This window comes from Chlorocebus sabaeus, chromosome 11, assembly GCF_047675955.1.
Source record: "Chlorocebus sabaeus isolate Y175 chromosome 11, mChlSab1.0.hap1, whole genome shotgun sequence".
Lineage (NCBI taxonomy): Eukaryota > Metazoa > Chordata > Mammalia > Primates > Cercopithecidae > Chlorocebus > Chlorocebus sabaeus.
In genome coordinates this window covers 21666132-21684049 of record NC_132914.1, presented here as the reverse complement: position 1 = coordinate 21684049, position 17918 = coordinate 21666132, and the positions used below count along the sequence as shown (strand labels likewise).

General features: G+C 36.2%; 1 protein-coding gene across 1 annotated transcript in view; it reads right to left on the bottom strand.

Annotated features, from left to right (window-relative positions):
• Nucleotides 1-17918, bottom strand: part of SLCO1B3 (solute carrier organic anion transporter family member 1B3) — a 106830-nt gene that overhangs the window by 41256 nt on the left and 47656 nt on the right. The window contains exons 4-7 of the mRNA XM_007967858.3: nt 15825-15946; nt 14102-14248; nt 13806-13904; nt 2187-2429 (exon numbers count right to left, since the gene is read on the bottom strand). Of these exons, the coding sequence (XP_007966049.3) occupies nt 2187-2429; nt 13806-13904; nt 14102-14248; nt 15825-15946 (611 nt within the window). The remainder of the gene's footprint in view (nt 1-2186; nt 2430-13805; nt 13905-14101; nt 14249-15824; nt 15947-17918) is intronic.

The following is a 17918-nucleotide window of genomic DNA, read 5'->3' as shown; positions in this document are numbered from 1 at the left end:
TTAACCAAATTGTTAAAGTTTTGAGGTAAACAGAAACTCGGATGTCACATAAACTGAACTTCCATACAATCATAACTCACTATATGTTGATCCATTAAAAAATGGATCAATAAACAACTCAAGTGACATTACGCTACCTCAGAGGAATTTGCTCAACTTTTGAAGAATTCTCATTGTTTACATGTTGTCTTTGTAACGAACTGAAATTTTCTTTGCCTTCTGATCAATTAGTCTTAGTTCTACTCAAGAATGTATAGAATAAATCTAATTTGTTTTTCTGACTATAGGTACTTAGTATTTTAACCATTCCTAATGGGCACCTAATTAAAATTCGCTTTACTATTCATGTCACTACCCTTAAAGAAAAAAAAAGCTCATAGTATAGACAATGTTTACAGTTGCCCCTTTATTTGAACCTTATTATCTTCTTTATTCTTTTTGGGCTCACAGTCAACCCTGGTCCTCATTGGTTTAGAAAATCCATTAATTGGCCGGGTGCGGTGGCTCACGCCTGTAATCCCAGCACTTTGGGAGGCCAAGGTGGGTGGATTGCCTCAGCTCAGGAGTTCCAGACCAGCCTGGGCAACATGGTGAAACCCTGACTTTACTAAAATACAAAAAAAATAGCTGGAAATGGCGGCGTGCACCTGTAGTCTCAGCTACTCTATAGGCTGAGGCAGGAGAATTGCTTGAACCTAGGGGGCAGAGGTTGCAGTGAGCCCAAGATCACGCCACTGCACTCCAGCCTGGGTGACAGAGTAAGACTCTGTCTCAAAAAAAAAAAAAAAAGAAAAAAAAATCATTAATTGTTATGGATTGGATTAGATAAAGTAGAAACACATCATAGACAAAATAAAAAATCCTTGAAATGCTATTTTTAGTATGCATGTTAAACTTATAAACTCATTAATGATGTGCTAGTAAACATTTAACAACAGATTCATTGGGAAATAAACCCGATTTGTAATATTTTTCCATTTCCATGGTAACACATGATGGTAAATTCTCCTACCACGGACAATTTAAAGCTACCTACGCAGCTGAAATTGAGGAATCCACTCTAATGAGTGAATATACAAGGCTCCAGCATCCCATTGCTCTTGGGTTAGTGTGGTGGAGAGGAGAAAATAACAACAACAACAAAGGTAAGTGAAAGAACTGATGAGAGAAAGAATATGGGTTACTTTGGAAAGGTTGTAAGCTTACTTCAATGAAAACCTGAAAAAGTGCCAAGGGTTTAGGTGTTGGTTGCACTGCTTCAGGTTTTACTGCTTCACCATTTCTCCCTAAAACTGCTAACTAAAACTGAAAACTGCTGTCAATACCTTACCATTTCAAATATCTTGCTCTGACAGCTGCTAGATCATTCTCTTGATTACTGCTTCTCAATGGTTCACCATTAGCCCATGTGACTTATATTCAAAAGAGTTACGACTATCAAGTGCTAAAGAATCCTAATTCACATTATTGACTCCAAATATCTTAATTACTGATGTTGCTTTTCACTTCATTTCTGAATACTTAAGTAAGATTATATATGTGTATATATACATTTTTAATTCATATATACATTAATTTAATTTAATAAGATATATATAATTTTAATTACCAAGAAAAATAATCTTGCTCTAATTACCTAGACAGACTCATCTCCTGACTTCCTTCTCCTTATTTCATCTCTACACCTGAGAATAGTTAAATATAACCTACCATAGTACTTAAGATACTTTATTACAATGATCCATATACTTCTCATTATCATCCACTAAGTTCTCAAAAAATAAAGGCAATGTTCTATTACCAGGGAATAGTATGATGGCTGGTATCATTTGTTAAATAAATAAATGAATGAAATATTATAATCCTTTTAACCCTCACAGTTTATACTATATTATATTAAAATGAATATGTACTCTTCGGCTTATAAGGAACAGATGTTAATAGCTTCGATTGGTTTCTGTCTTCTAAACAGCAGAAACCTAATCCTTTTCCCCTTTTTATGTGCTCAAGACATACTTGTTAATTTTAATAGGAGTTTTAGAAAAAATAATTCAGCTAAATTTAGTGGAGAAGAAAGCTAACTGTAGATGATTTGAGTATGCTTTTTTATTTATTTATTTTTTACTCACTTCTCCCTTTCATTGAGATTAACAATTCTAAGTTGACAATTAATGTTAAATACTTACCAGTCACATTTTTTGTAACTTTTTTTCCTCGGTTGGTCAAATTAGCTGTTTGACTTCTTTCATCATTTGTTTTCAGCACATGCAAAGAGAGTGAAACTTTTCTTTCTTTTTGTGGTTTATTTGGATTTCGGGGCAAGAAAAAAAATGGTATGGAAGAAGTAATGGAAAACAGTCCAGACACAAGGAAACCAAGCCACCAAGCTCCAACCCAACGAGAGTCCTTAGGAGTTATCCTGATAGTGCCTAGGAGAAACAGTTAGAAGCAGCCAGTCAAAAATCATTTTGAAATACAGTAGGTTCTGGGAAATAATGATAATGATTGTAGTCTTCCATAGATGAAGGAAGTAAACTATATGTTTGCTTTCAATTCTAAAACACTATTTTCTTCTTTTCATGTTTTGTTATCTCTGAGACTAGGTTGATGACATCTTGCAATTGCTGTTGTCCAGGAATCAGTCATGACACTGTTCACATTGCCTGAGCTTGTGTGCACATGGTGGCTTTTCAGATTTCATGACTGGACAGCTGTCACCATTGGACATTTAACTCTTCAGACCATTTAATAACTATTCATGGAAGAAATATGAATCCTCACTGTTGTCTGACAATGCTGGAATCATCTGATGAGGTCAAGAAAGCATCAGCAATAAAATTTAAGCAGCTGGCAAAAAATACTTAGAGACAATAAACACCACCACCACACCACTATCCACACCACCCTAACCACCCAGGAACCTGATTTGCAACTCTCCAGATAGCACAGAGGATGAGAAACTATGCAAAATGAAAATCTGAGTTTAAGAGTAACCCAGAAATATTGGACTCTAAATGTTAGAGATCATTTAACCGTTTTATTTCAACTATATTTCCCTTAAAGTATGTATAAGAGTAATGTGTAAATGCTATATCTCAAGTGTAAATGAGTTATTTTAGTAGGTAGAAAATATACAGTTTAAGTAACAGGAAGGCATCCATGAAATATCAGCAAGATACCAGAATAGGAAGCACTAGATACCCTTCTCTCCATGAACATACTGATTCAACAGTAATATTCAGATCAATTTCATTTGTGAGAAATACAGAAACTAATTGAGAGACTCCTATACATCAGCAAAGTACAAAACCAGATACATAAAAACCAGTAAGATAATCGGAGACACCCTCTTGCCATTCTCCTCCTCAGTATTGTACCACACAATTGGGAAAAACTAGCAGTTTAAACTGGCATGTGGACACTTGACACAGCTCTTCCCTCCGGCTTAACACAGAGTGAATGTGTGAGAGAAAAAGAAAAAAAAAAACAAAAAAAAAATGTGGCAATTCCTCAAGGATCTAGAACCAGAAATACCATTTGATCCAGGAATCCCTTTACTGGGTATATACCCAAAGGAATATAAATCATTCTATTATAAAGATACATACACAGGTATGTTTCTTGCAGCACTATTCACATTAGCAAAAGTCATGGAACCAACCCAAATACCCATCAATGATAGATTGGATAAAGAAAATGTGATACATATACACCACGCAATACTATGCAACCATTAAAAGGAAGGAAATCATGTTCTTTGCAGGGACATGCATGACGCTGAAAGTCATTATCCTCAGCAAACTAACATGGTACAGAAAACCAAACACTGCATGTTCTCACTTACAAGTGGCAGCTGAACACTAGAACACATAAACACAGAGAGGGCTACAACACACACCAGGGCCTGTCATGGGGACAGAAGGAGGGAGAGCATCAGGACAAATAGCTAATGCATGTGGGGCTTAATACCTAGGTGATGGGTTAATAGGCGCAGCAAACCACCATTGCACATGTTTATGTAACAGACCTGTACATTCTGCACATATATCCCAGAACTTAAAGTAAAATAAAATTTTAAAAAAATGCTCCCAGCTTATCCCTGGGGAGAGAAAGGGTTGGACTGCACATTCAACATTTCAACCTTTCCAAGTGCTACTTAATGGATTGGCTTCTATCTCATCTGCCTCAAAGTGCTGACAGGATCCAGCATATGCCAGTCACCTGGGAACTACAGAGAATAAAGATGAGCCAGTATGTGGACATTTATCACAGATCCTGCCCCCTAGCTTAGTGCAGAGTGAGCAGGCAAAAACAGACAAAAACAGAAACAAAATTCAAGCTTTTAGCTCTTCCATGGGGAAGCAAAGATTTGGACCACACGTATAACATTTCCTCTTTTCTGAATTCTACTTAAGGAAAGGTATTTTGTCTTCCTTGTCTCTGGGTTAGGCATACACTTGGCCCCTGGGTACTACAAAGAACACAAAAATGATAATTTAAACTAGCACATGGGCACTTGTCACAGCTCCTCCTGCCGCTAGATTTAAGCAGAGTGATGAGTTAAGAAACCCCAGCTTCCAAATTCTCCGTGGGAAGGGAAAGAGTTGGACAGCATGCCAAATATTCAAACTTTCCTAAGAGTTGACTAAGGACTGTCTTCTGTCTCAAATGTGTAAAGGTGCTGATAAGACCCTGCATACGCTACATGCCTGGGGGATCCTAAGACAAAGATAGCAGTTTGGATGACCATGAAAGTTTGAGAGGCCCAAGAAGATATGGCTGGGCTGATTGATGAAGGTTTTCTCCTATAATAAGGTCTGTCCATGAAGAGTTGGAGAGGTGATTCTTTTTTTCTAATGCATAGATTGCAAAATATTTTTTTCTAATACCAGCTTAGCCACAGGAAAATAGGGCACCAGACAGAGTTTTGAGGTCCTAACTCATGGACAACAGTTGTAGGCATATCCTGGCCCAAAAAGGAATCCACTGCATTGAAGAGAAGCACCCACTCCTGGCAGCATTTATCATCAGTTGACTAAAGAGCCCTCAGGCCCTGAATAACCAGCAGCAGTATCAAACTAATACACTGCGGGCCTTGGGCTCTGAGATTTGCTGACTTCAGGTGTGACCGAACACATTCCCAGCTGTGGTGGCTATGGTGAAAGACTCCTTCTGTTTAAGAGAAGTGGTGGAAAAATAAAGGGGACTTTGTCTTGCACCTTAGGTACCAGCTCAGCTACAGTAGAGTAGAGCAACAAGAAGGCTTTTGGGGTCCCTGAGTCCAGGACTAAGCTCTTAGACACCTTTTCTAGACCTGCCCTGGGCCACAGGCAAGTGTAGAAATGCTGTCCAATAGCCTAGTCCTGAATTAAGAGACACATTGCCCTGAAGGATGAGTCTCTGAGACCTGGCAGCATTCATATAACCTGACTGAAGAGCCCTAGAGCTTTAATTGAACATGGGTGGTGGCCTGGCAGAATCTTCCTTGGGCCTGTGGTGGCGGTGGACACAGGGAGAGGCTCCTCTGCCTGTGGCAAAGGGAGAGACGAGCAAAAAGAACTTTCTGCTGTGTTTTGGGTGCCAGTGTAGCCACAGTAGAATAGAACATCTATTACAGGTAAATTGCTAAGGTTTTTTGCTCCAAACCTTGGCTCTCAGACAGCATCTGTAGGCCAGCCTGAGGCCTAGGGGAACTCACTGCATTGAAGAGAAGGACACAAACCTGGCTGACTTGGCCACCCACTGATTGTAGAGCCCTTGAGCTTGAGTTAATATAGATGGTAGCCCGATAGTAGTTACAGAAGGCCTTGGCCAAGACCCAGTGCTGTGCTGGCTTCTGATAGTGGTTACAGCAGGCCTTGGGCAAGACTCAGTGCTGTGCCAGCTTCAGGTCTTACCCAGTACAGTCCGGTCTCAGTGGTGGGGGGGCCACAAGGATGCTTGCATCAGTGAAACCCCAGTTCCAGGCAGCTCAGCACAGAAAGAGCAAGACTACATTTACTTTGGAGAAAGTAGGGGAAGAGAACAAGAGTCTCTGCCTAATAATCCAGTGAATTCTTCCATATACTTTCCAAGGTCACCAAGGCAGTACCTCTCCAAGACTGTAAAAACCACGGTATTATTGAGGTTGTGGCCAAAGTCCCTTCATATACCTAAAAAACCTAGTAAAGAAGGATGGGTAAAAACAAACCCAGACTACAAAGACTACAATAAATACCTAAGTCATCAATGCCCAGACACTGATGAATAACATAAGCACTAAGATTAGCTAGTAAAACATGACCTCACCAGACAAATTGAATAAGGCACCAAGGAACAATCCTGGTGAAAGAGACATATGTAATCGTTCAAACAGAGAATTCAACGTAGCTGTTCTGAAGAAACTCAAAGAAATTCAAGATAACACAGAGAAGGAATTCAGAAACTATCAGATAATTTAACAAAGAGACTGAAATAATTAATGCCAATACTATTCAAACCATTCCAAAAAATGGAGGAGGAGGGAATACTTCCAAACTCATTCTGTGAGGCCAATATTACCCCGATACCAAAACCAAACACACACACATCAAAAAAAGAAAACTACAAGCCAATTTCTCTGATGAATATTGATGCAAATATCCTCAACGAAATAGTAACAGACCAAATTCAACAATACATTAGAATAATCATTCATCATGACCAAGTGAGATTTATCCTGGGATCCAAGGTTAGTTCAACATACGCAAATCAATAAATCTGATACGTTATATAAACAGAATGAAAGGTAAAAATCCTATGATCATTTCAATTGATGCTAAAAAAAGCACTTGATAAAATTCAACATCCCTTCATAATAAAAGCCCTCAAAAATCTGGGTATAGAAGGAACATACCTACCTAAATATATCCACAGATTCAAATTCATATGAAACCAACAAATAACCTCAAATAGCCAAAGCAACTTTGAGAAAGAATGAAGATGATGGCTCACACTTCCTGACTACAAATATATGTCAAAGCTAAAGTAATTAATACATTACAGTACTGGCATAAAGACAGATATATAGACCAACAGAATGGAATACAGAGCCCAGAGAAATCTGTGTGTATACAGTCATCTGATCTTTGGCAAGCGATCACAATAGTGAAATAATTGTTTCTCTGACAAATGGTATTGAGAAAAGTGGATATTCACATACAAGAGAATGATGTTATACCGTTATATACACTGAAAAAATAAACTCAGACTGTGTTGAAGACTAAAATTTAAAACTAGAAACTATAAAATTCTTAGAATAGAACTTAGAGAGTTTCATTACATTTGTCTTGACAATAATTCATGGATGTACCACCAAAAGCACAGGCAATAAAAACAAAATTAGACAAATGGAACTAGTCAAACTAAAAAGCTTCTGCCCAGCAAAGGAAATAATCAACAGAGTGAAAAGGCAACATACACAATAAGAGAATATATTCATAAAGCATATATGTGATAAGGTGTTAATTTCTAAAATGTACAAAAAATTCCTGCAACTCCACAGCACAAGAATATGATTACCTGATTTAAGAATAGGTGAAAGACCTGAATAGAAATTTCTCCAAAGAAGATATAGAAGTGAACAACAGGTACATGAAAAGATACCCAGCATCACTTATTATCATGGTAATGCAAATCAAAAGCACAATTACATATCACTATACACCCGTTAGGATGGCTATCAAAAATAAAGAAGGAGAAAAGTGTTGGCATAGATGTGGAGATATTTGAACACTTATATACTGTTGGTAGAATGCAAAATCGTGCACCCAGTATAAAAAAATAGTATGAAGTTTCCTTGAAAAATTAAATATAGAACGACCATACAATGGAGCAATCTCACTTCTGGGTGTATATCCAAAATAATCGAAATCAGGATCTCACAGAGATATTTGCAGTTGCATGTTCATTGCAGCACTCTTCACAACAGTCTAAATGTGAAAACAACCTAATATTTACAGAGAGATGAATAAAGAAAATGTGATCTATACATATAATGGAATACTATTCACCCTGAAACAGAAAGGACATCCTGCAATATGTGATAACATGGATGAACTTTGCCAACATTGTGCTAAGTGAAATAGGCCAGTCACAGAAGAACAAATACTGAGTGATTACATTTATGTGAGGCATACAAAAGAGTCAAACTCATGAAAGCAGAAAGTAGAATGATTTCCAGTGGTTGTGGGAAAGGGGAAAGAGGGAATTCCCAGTTAATGGGTATAAAAAGTTTCATTTATACAAGATGAGTAAGCTCTAGAGATCTGCTGAACAACATTGTGCCTGTAGTTAATAATCCTGAATTGTACAGTCGACGTTTGAATAACATGGGATTTAGGGTGGCTTACCCTCCACACAGGTGACAATCCGTGTATAACTTTTAGTTCCCCCAAAACTTGAATCTGTAGATATATTTGGGTAGGTAGGTTCCTTCTCTCCCCAGATTTTTTAGGGCTTTGATTAAGAAGGGATGTTGAATGTTATCAAGTGCTTTTTTAGCACTAATAGTCTACTGTTGGCCAGAATTCTTACCAATAGCATAAGCAGTCAACATATATTTTGCATGTTGTATGTATTATAAACTGTATTATTTGTATAAATTAAGCAGGAGAAAATGACATTTAGAAAATCACAAGGAAATGTGTTTACTATTCATTAAGTGGAAGTGGATCATCATAAAGCTTTTCATCCTCATCTCTTCACATTGAGTAGGTGGAGGAGGAGGAAGGGGAAGTATTGTTCTTGCTTTCTGTAGGGTAGTAGAGGCAGAGGCAGTGAAGGAAGTAAAAAGGAAGACAGGAAAGGCAGGTATACACAGCGTGACTTTAGAGAAATACATCATAATTTCGATTTGACTTTGTTGCTTTATCATTTCTCTAAAAATGTTTCTATATGGTACCAATCCTTCTTCCACTGTTTGCTTTTGTTTCAGTGCCCACATTACAGAAGCTTCCACGTTGCAAAATATGTCAAAACAGTCTTGAATAATCAGAACACTTCTGCCAGACTGTCTAATGTCAACTTGTTTCTGTCACTGCTTCTTCTATGTCTTCTTCCTCATCAGCTGACATTGGTTCAGAAGCTCTTCTCTCCATTAAGTTTTCTTCTGTTAATTCCTCTGATGTACCTGTTACCTCTTGAATGTCTCCAAGATCCATGTCTTGAAATTCTTCACTCCACACCTTTTTTTTTTGCCATATCCACAATCTCTTCATAATTTTCTTGAATGGTTATGAATTCCATGAAGCTATGCACAACATTTGGACAGTTTTCTCCAGTAGAAATTTGTTTCCTGTTTGACAGCTTTTGTGGCTTTTTACATAGCAATGATGGCAACTTTAGTGGTGTGATTCTTTCAGACTTTTATAATGTTCTCTCTGTTGGAGTTCTCTTCCACAGTATTTACAATCCTTTCTATAGGGTCACATGTGTAATGAGCCTTAACTGTCCTTAGGACCCCACATCTAGGGGGTGAATTAGAGACATTGCATTTGAGGTAAAGCAGACCACTTCAGCACCTTCAGTATTCAACTCATGAGGCTCTGGATGACCAAGAGCATTGCCAATTATCAAAAGGACTTTAAAAGGTAAACCCTTCCTGCCAAGGTACTTCCTATCTTCAGGAACAAAGCATGGAAGGAAACTGTCATAATTTTTCAGAAAAGAAAAGTTATTATTGTTCAGGACTTCTTGTCGTACAACCAAAAGACTAACAACTGTTTTTCATCTTTCCCCTTCAAGGCTTAGGGATTAGCAGTTGTATAGGTAAGAACAGTTCTGATCATAAACCCCACTGCATTTGCGCAGAACAGCAGCGTTAGCCTATCCCTTCCTGCCTTAAATCCTGGTGCTCACTTATCTTCCTTATTAATAAGTGTACTTTGTGGCATTTTTTTTTTTCCAGAATAGGGCACTTTCATCTGATTAAAAACCTGCTCAGGTAGATGTCCTCTCTCCTCAATGACTTTCTTTATGCCATTTAGAACTTTTCCGTTACCTCCTAAGTGGTAGAAGCTGCTTCTCCTGTTATATTGACACTTTTTTGAGGCAAACTTCTTTCGAAAATTTTCAAAGTATCCATTAGTGGCATGAAATTCTCCAGCTTTAAATCATTCACTTTCCTTTTGCTTTAAGTTGTCATATAATGACTTCACTTTTTCTTGAATCATGTTTCGAGCCTACAGGTATGCCTTTCTGATAGCAATCTTGCATCTACATAAAAGTTGAATTTTCAATATGATATAAAAAGCTATTTCAGTAAAAGGACGGGTTTTTGTGCCCAATGCTGTAGCTGCAGTGAGGCTTCATGTCGTTCCATTTTTCTGTGAGTGTGGATTTTAGTTTTTGTTTTACAATGGTCCTTGTACTGGATACATTTATACTGAAACAGTGGCCAGCTGCAGAGCTCATTCTACAGTACCTATTAACCAATTCAACTTTGTCTCATAATGTCATGACTTTTCTTTGCTTTTGGGAGCACTTCCAGCATCACTAGTGGCACTTCATATGGCTCACACAGTGTTACTTAAGGTTGATGTTACAGCACTAAACAGGATGAAAAATACACAGAAAACACAAGGGTTCACTTTTTACTGTGATTCATCACTTACTGGAGAGTGAGGAAAACTACTCGCATGGAGATGATGAATGACACATGGCATTTTAAATAAATACTCTCAACACTTGAGCTTACTGCAATAGCAACAGGAGATGGTTAGAGAATTTTTACAGCAGTGAGGTAAGCACTACAGTTAATTTTATGCAGTTATGATTTAATACCGCGACTGGGAATGGCATCGTCTAAGGTCTATAAGAGTTTCTCTGTGGAAAGTTTAACAAATTTTAGCTTTTAATAATAGATCTGTGCATATTTTATTATAGTAAATTATAAAATCGTATTTACATATATTTTATGTATTCACACTATAACTAACTTTCTCTTAACCTTTTCTATATTTCTAAGCTGAGTAGTTTATCTGGAAGGTTTTCCATGTCGTCACAAATCTCAATTGCACAGTTCAAACCTGTGCTGTTCAAGGTTCCACTGTACTTTTAGGAGGTAGGGTTCATTTTAATTGTTCTTATCTCAATAAAATAAAAATGATAAAAATTAAGAAAGCGTACACACATGGAAACACACACACCATGGAAGTTTGTAGCACACTTAACTGATGCCGTTACTCTGATCAATAAGAAAAATCATTGACGTGAAAAAATATTGACTTGGTTTAAAACTATTTAGAAATACATTATTTTCTAGTATGGACTGATCTGGTTTTAAAATTGATTTATGTGATCATATTGTTTCATAATCAACAACTCAGGCAGACTTCAGGAAATGACTACTTAAATCAGTAACTCCATTATACATGCTAAGTGTTTATCACCTATCAGAAACGTAATTTTGATGACTTTTTTTTTTTGGTTCTTTCACTGGTCTATATATAGGAGCTAAAGGTTATAACTGAGCTAGATATGTTCTGCCAGTGTTTCCCGTGGCTCACACACAATCTTAAAAATTGGAAAATTCTACGTAAAAATGTTAGTTCCTGGATTCTCTGGAAAACCAATCAGAAAGCCTTATTAATGCTGGTCCCAAAATTCTGTATGAAAAGTATAGACCAGAGCTGGGGAGCACATGAGTTTTGGGGTGTTTGGGGAGAGTAGTGCACCAACAACTCCCCCCATTCTAACCATCACACCCTAATTTCCTGTCCTTGATACTCTTTACTCATTTATGTTATGTCTTTGGCTACTGTAGGAATTAAAGTTTACCAAAGTATACTTTATCATAAGTTCCCTTCATACTTCTCATGGAATAAGAGAAGACATGATAAAGTCTGAACGGTCAGGGGTAGAAGTTGAATCACTATGAATTCTAAAATGGTATGATTATTTTTGAATAGAGAGGCTACAAAACTACTATCCTAAAGACCTCCAACACTTATTTTGTACTCAGTGTTAAAAAGCAATGATTAAACTAGGGCAAATGAGTAAAAATAATGTACATAATGTATAGCTATACTAAGCCACATGTCTAACATGGAAGATATAAAACATATCATCAGCTACTTGTTTTTGTTTTATAATAGAAAACACTTTATGATTCATTGGCCTACAATAATGGCTATTCCATCTTGGAATGAATCCTTTGGTCTCTTTGGAGTGATCTATTTAAGTCCTCAAGAAAATCATATTTGTTTATTCACAAACCCTGATGAGTTATTATATGCTAACACAGACACAATTCTGTCATGTTCTCAAAGAGACGGTGGGTAAGTATGCAAATATTTATAGATTGTTGTGAGAAGGGCTACAATAAAGGCATGCTCTTGATGATTAATAGGAGCACCGAATTTGAGACCAATGGAAATGATGAAGTAAGGGTTATATGAGAAAAGTCACATGTTGAAAAAGACTTTGAGAACTATGAAAATAAAAAAGAGAGCTGAGATCTGGCCACTGCACTCCAGCCTGGGTGAGAGAGCGAGACTCCGTCTCAAAAAAAAAAAAAAAAAAAAAGTTTTTCCAATTTTAAATAAAGGGAAGTGTGTGATTACAGGACATAGGAATTCAGTCCATCATTGAATTAAGGTACAGATAATCATCAAGAGGGAATATAGGAAACAAAGTGGCTTTGGAAATAAGACGATGAGACCAGTTTTTGACAGGTTGAGTTTTAGGCACTTATTTAAAAAAAAATCTAATAAGAAAAAAATTGAACAAGTAGTAGAATTATCCATTAAAACAAATAATAGAAAAATAGCCATTACAATTAGTAAATTACATAGAAATTGATTGTTTTATTAGCGGTAAAGCAGATTATAGTGGATGAGAAGTATATGGGAGGTGAAAAGGTGAGACACTTATGTTAGATTACTTTTTCTAGGTACCTGGCTTTGAAGACAAATTGAGAAACAGTTAATCAATTGGCAAGTTGTTTGGGGATATAAAAATGTATATGTGTACATAGATGGGATAGACTTGAGTGTGTTTGCTGAGGAAAAGAGAGGGTGCAGATGTAGAAGAGGCAGAAAGAGGAAATCTAAACCCCAGTTGGATCTACTAATATTAGCTAAAGATAAATATTTTTTCATAAGTATGGGTAAAAGAAGATAAATATGGATATGGTGAAGGTATATTTGCAGGAAGGAGGGCCTGAAGTCGAGGCAGATCTTACAACATTGACACTCATTCTTCTATGAGAGGAGAAATAAAGCATGCTCTGAGAGTGAAGACAAAATTCATAAATTTTATTTATGTGTCCACTCCTTCATTCGTTTGTTCTGTAAGCACTCATTCAATATTGCCATAGGCCAAGCCATCAGTGAGAACCAGGAAAAATGATCACAACCAAAGTGCACTGTGGCCTCTTAAAACACCCCCGCCGTAAGTCAATGCAGCAGCCACAAGGAGGCTTTGGTAAAGCAAACATCAATATCTGAGTTCTACACATCAACATCCAAGTCACCACCAACTGAAAAATAAAATTTACTTGACTGGGCCAGTTTTGGGAAAGGGACATTTTAAGTTTGGTTATTTTGGATCAAGTAATCTAAAATAAATTTGTTAAAAATCTCTTTTTACACTTAGTTGTAAAAGCAAAGTATAAATAGGAGCTAAATTTCTTTTTTATTCTGATTATTAATACATTTATTTCCTACTTGTAACTTTTGAAAAACAGTAAACAAAGAACTATTGAAAGACTGAATTTAATTCTTTGGAAGAATGGAGTCCTGCACTTAAAAGACACTATCATGGTACCTTGTTTTGATAGTACTTACTCAGATCTACATATCCAATATCCACATACATTTTAGCAAACAGAGATCCCAGGATAAAGCCAATGACTGGACCAATCATTCCTATTGCATTCAAACTACCTGTAAGTATTACAAAACAATTTAATCAGATGCCACAAATACTTGGTTTTGATTTAACATGTTTTTAAAAGTAATATTACACAATACACTTCTGCAAATATTTTTCTAATAGGTAAAATAAAAAACTAATGACGTTATTATTTTAAGGGTAGATCCAGGGAATGTAATCACGAAATTTAATATTTTCTGCACATTACCTACATACAAGGAAGAATGTCCTTCTTTTGCAAAATCATCAATATACGAAATCCCCAATGGTACTATGGGGGATTCCCCTATACCACGAAGCACATTACCCATGAAGACATACATCCACATGTGTGACCCAGATTCCTTCACACAACCTATAGAGATAAGAAAGTGTTTTACTTTAAAAATTAATTTTAACATTCCTATTAGGAACTTAACCACTTTAAACCCTTCATTTTTCCTTTTTTTGTTTGTTTGTTTCTTTCCTAATTACAAGTGATTCATATTTACTTTACAAAGTTTGAAAATAAAGAAGGGCACAAAGAAAACAAGTAAAAATTGTCTATAATTACACGACACACAGACGATCATTGCAAATGTTATTCTAGATCTTCTACAATTTTAGTGCACAAAATACGCATAATATTCATTATGTACATTATGTACTTAAAAATCCAGGTTATTTTTAAGGTGCATACACAGTTATCACTATATTGTCACAATTTCCCCATATTGTTAAGAGTTCTTCTATATTAAAATTTTAATTACTGCATAATAGTGTGTTTAATAATAGTTTGCTAATTTGTTTAAACAATCTGTTGTTGTTACAAAATATTTTTACTTTTATTCTCTTAAACACGGATGTCATGGCTGTGATTATGAAATGTCCTTGTGAACATTTCTGATTATTTCCTTAAGATTAATCAAGAAAGAGCTGGGCGCAGTGGCTCACTCCTGTAATCCCAGCACTTTGGGAGGCCAACGCAGGCAGATCACGAGGTCAGAAGATTGAGACCATCCTGGCTAACACGGTGAAACCCGGTCTCTACTAAAAAATACAAAAAATTAGCCGGGCATGGTGGCAGGCACCTGTAGTCCCAGCTACTCGGGAGGTTGAGGCAGCAGAATGGCTTGAACCCAGGAAGTGGAGCTTGCAGTGAGCTGAGATTGTGCCACTGCACTCCAGCCTGGGCAACAGAGCAAGACTCCGTCTCAAAAAAAAAAAAATTAATCAAGGAAGTAGGCAAGTATATTTTTGTTCTTTAATATATATTGAAAATTAATCTCCAGAAAGACTTTCCAGTTTATACTCTCTCAGCAATACATAAAACTTGAAATCATTTTTTTCCTCCACTTCATTTATTTTTATTAAATTTTGGGGTTATCATTATAATGATATTATTGTGTCATAATAGTTACAAAGTCTTCAAACGCTGTAACATTTTGCATTTCTATAAAGAGAAGTTTTATTATTCACATATTTCTGCCACTTTCTGCTTTTTTATTTTAAATGTGTATGTTCTTTGCAAATTTCCTTCTAAATTTGTTCTTTATTCTTATCTACTTCTAAATGCCCTTGATATATCATAGTCCATTTGGACACTAGGAGAGTTGTTCCAGGACAACTTATATGTACAGAAATTTGTGCAGACGTAAGTCCTCCCGTTGGCCCTGTGGAAACGGCCTATTTAAGTCAGACCTCCACATGGGTGGGTTTCTCTTTCTGATTGGTTGGACAAAAGCTGCATATAAGGGAACAGGTGCAGTTCAAACCTGTGTTGTTCAAGAATCGACTGCATATATTAACAGTATGATTTTGCCTGTATGTGAGGGATAAATGTTCTTCCTGTTTGTTCTTAAATCAATTCTGCTAAAGAATATCACAAACTTTATAGATGTGATTAAATCTATCAATCTAGAATTTGTTTTACTGTCACTATTAATTCTTACCTTTTTCTCCTATCTCAGGTGATGTTCTATTGAATGATAAGGTTTGATTAATTAAACAGGTTGATAAACTTGATGTTGAATTTTCTGATGGATTAACATGGGTTTCTTTAGAATACCTGTAACTATAAGAGCAATATTAGATTGAACATTTTGCTTGTCTACTGAATATTTTCAGTTTTCCCAGAAATACAGAGAAATTTTCCCCTTTATTTGAACCACTGTCTTCTCCAAATTACCAGAATCTTGTTTGTCAACTTCTCAGCATGTATTTCAGAACAGGTGATGAGAAGGGGGTGAAATGAGAGTGTCCACTGAGAAAGATACTTCAATACACTGTGAACAAAGTAGGTTATCACCTTGCTATTATCCTAAGAGTGCTTATATTCTGGTCAAGATATGAAATATCCTGGTTTCACCTGTTGGTTTTTTTTTAATCTGTTAACTATGTCTATTTATCCCTTTGAGTTATCATCAAAGATGGTCAATCTGTCAGATTTTCTTTCATGTACACACACACACACACTAGTGCTTGACTTTTCAAAACTCAATAAAAACAAATTTCTAATTCATTTCAACTTTATAAGGAAAAGCTTAGCAAGAACAACAGAGATGCAGCTGGATTAGGGATGGATGTTGATGCCCAAAAATACCAAGTGCTCTGTGAGCCCTAAGGGTACCATATAGTGTGCCAGGCATTTTGCTCAACTTCAAAGAACAAGAAATAAAACACACAGTGTTTGTACTTTGGAAATGTCACACTCTCTAAGATAAATGTATATGATCAAAGATATAGTAAGTTTAATATACAAGGTCTTGAGTTGTCACACACCCACCAAAAAGAAAGAATCAGCTTTTCTTGGAGGTGGGGTGTAGATCAAAGAAAACTTCACAATGTGAAGGATAGATTAAATGAATATTGAAGATAGATAGAATTCTAATTGGTAGACAAAGGAAGAAAAGAATTCAAGTCTGTAGAAATAACAGATGCAAAGATATGACATATTATGGCACACTAAGAACTGTAAGCCTAAAATGTGATCCCCAAATATGGGGAGCAATGGAAGATGAAGCTGGGGTAGCTGCGTTTATGGCATATTCTCCATAAAAATCATGAAGAACAAGATATTAAGAAGATTAGAGGGAATTGTGGGACACTGAAATTATGGTGTCAGAAGCAAAGGAAAAAGATGGTCATGATGAAGAAGCCACAAAAATAGGAAAATGAATCAAGATTGTGGAATATGATGCGTATTAGAGCAGTATCATTAAGAAGAAAGTTCTTATAAAGGCCAAATATAGGGGGAAAAAGCAGAATTAATATGGTGACCAAAAGGCATGATTGCTGGCATTAAGTAATTGATGTCTCTAACAAACCACTCATTGTCTCTCAGTATCCTTTCTTCTCTCCTTCCATAGTAACAGAAGTTGGTTTTTTTTTTTAGCTGGAAATAGGGAAGCCTGGAATAAAGTATATTTTTACCAACATCTATATATTATATCTGACTTCTGGTAAATGTGAAATCAGTGAAAGTGTTTTGCTTCTGAAAATGCTCCTGGGCCTCAGCCCATGTGCACTCTTTGTTCTTGTTCTTCTCTTCTTCTATCCTGTTGCCTGGAAATACACTGCTACATTTTGTAATAGGAGGACAGGGCCATGCAAGGCACAGCACTATGATGAAAAATAGAATCACATCATCCTTGGACTAGCTACATTACAAAATGTAAAATATAAGCTTCTATCTTATTTAAGTTATTGCTATTTTCAGTTTTCTCATATGAGCGTCTTCCTCTAATCATAACTACACAGTTACCTTAGAAAGAGCAGCTTCATTGAAATGCTGGTGGGAAAACATATACAGCAGTGGCTGAAGTTGTGAAGTCTTATTGAGTATAATCAAAATCTTACAGGCAAAAACATAAAATACATATGTTATACTAAAATTGGTAAATAACTTATTTCATATAAAACTGTATATCTTATATAATATTATTCTTATTTAAAAGTTTATAAAAGCCATGATGAATAAAGCAATATATGCACTATTATATAGGAAATATACTCCATTTCTCTACGCATACATGCGGGTAATCCTC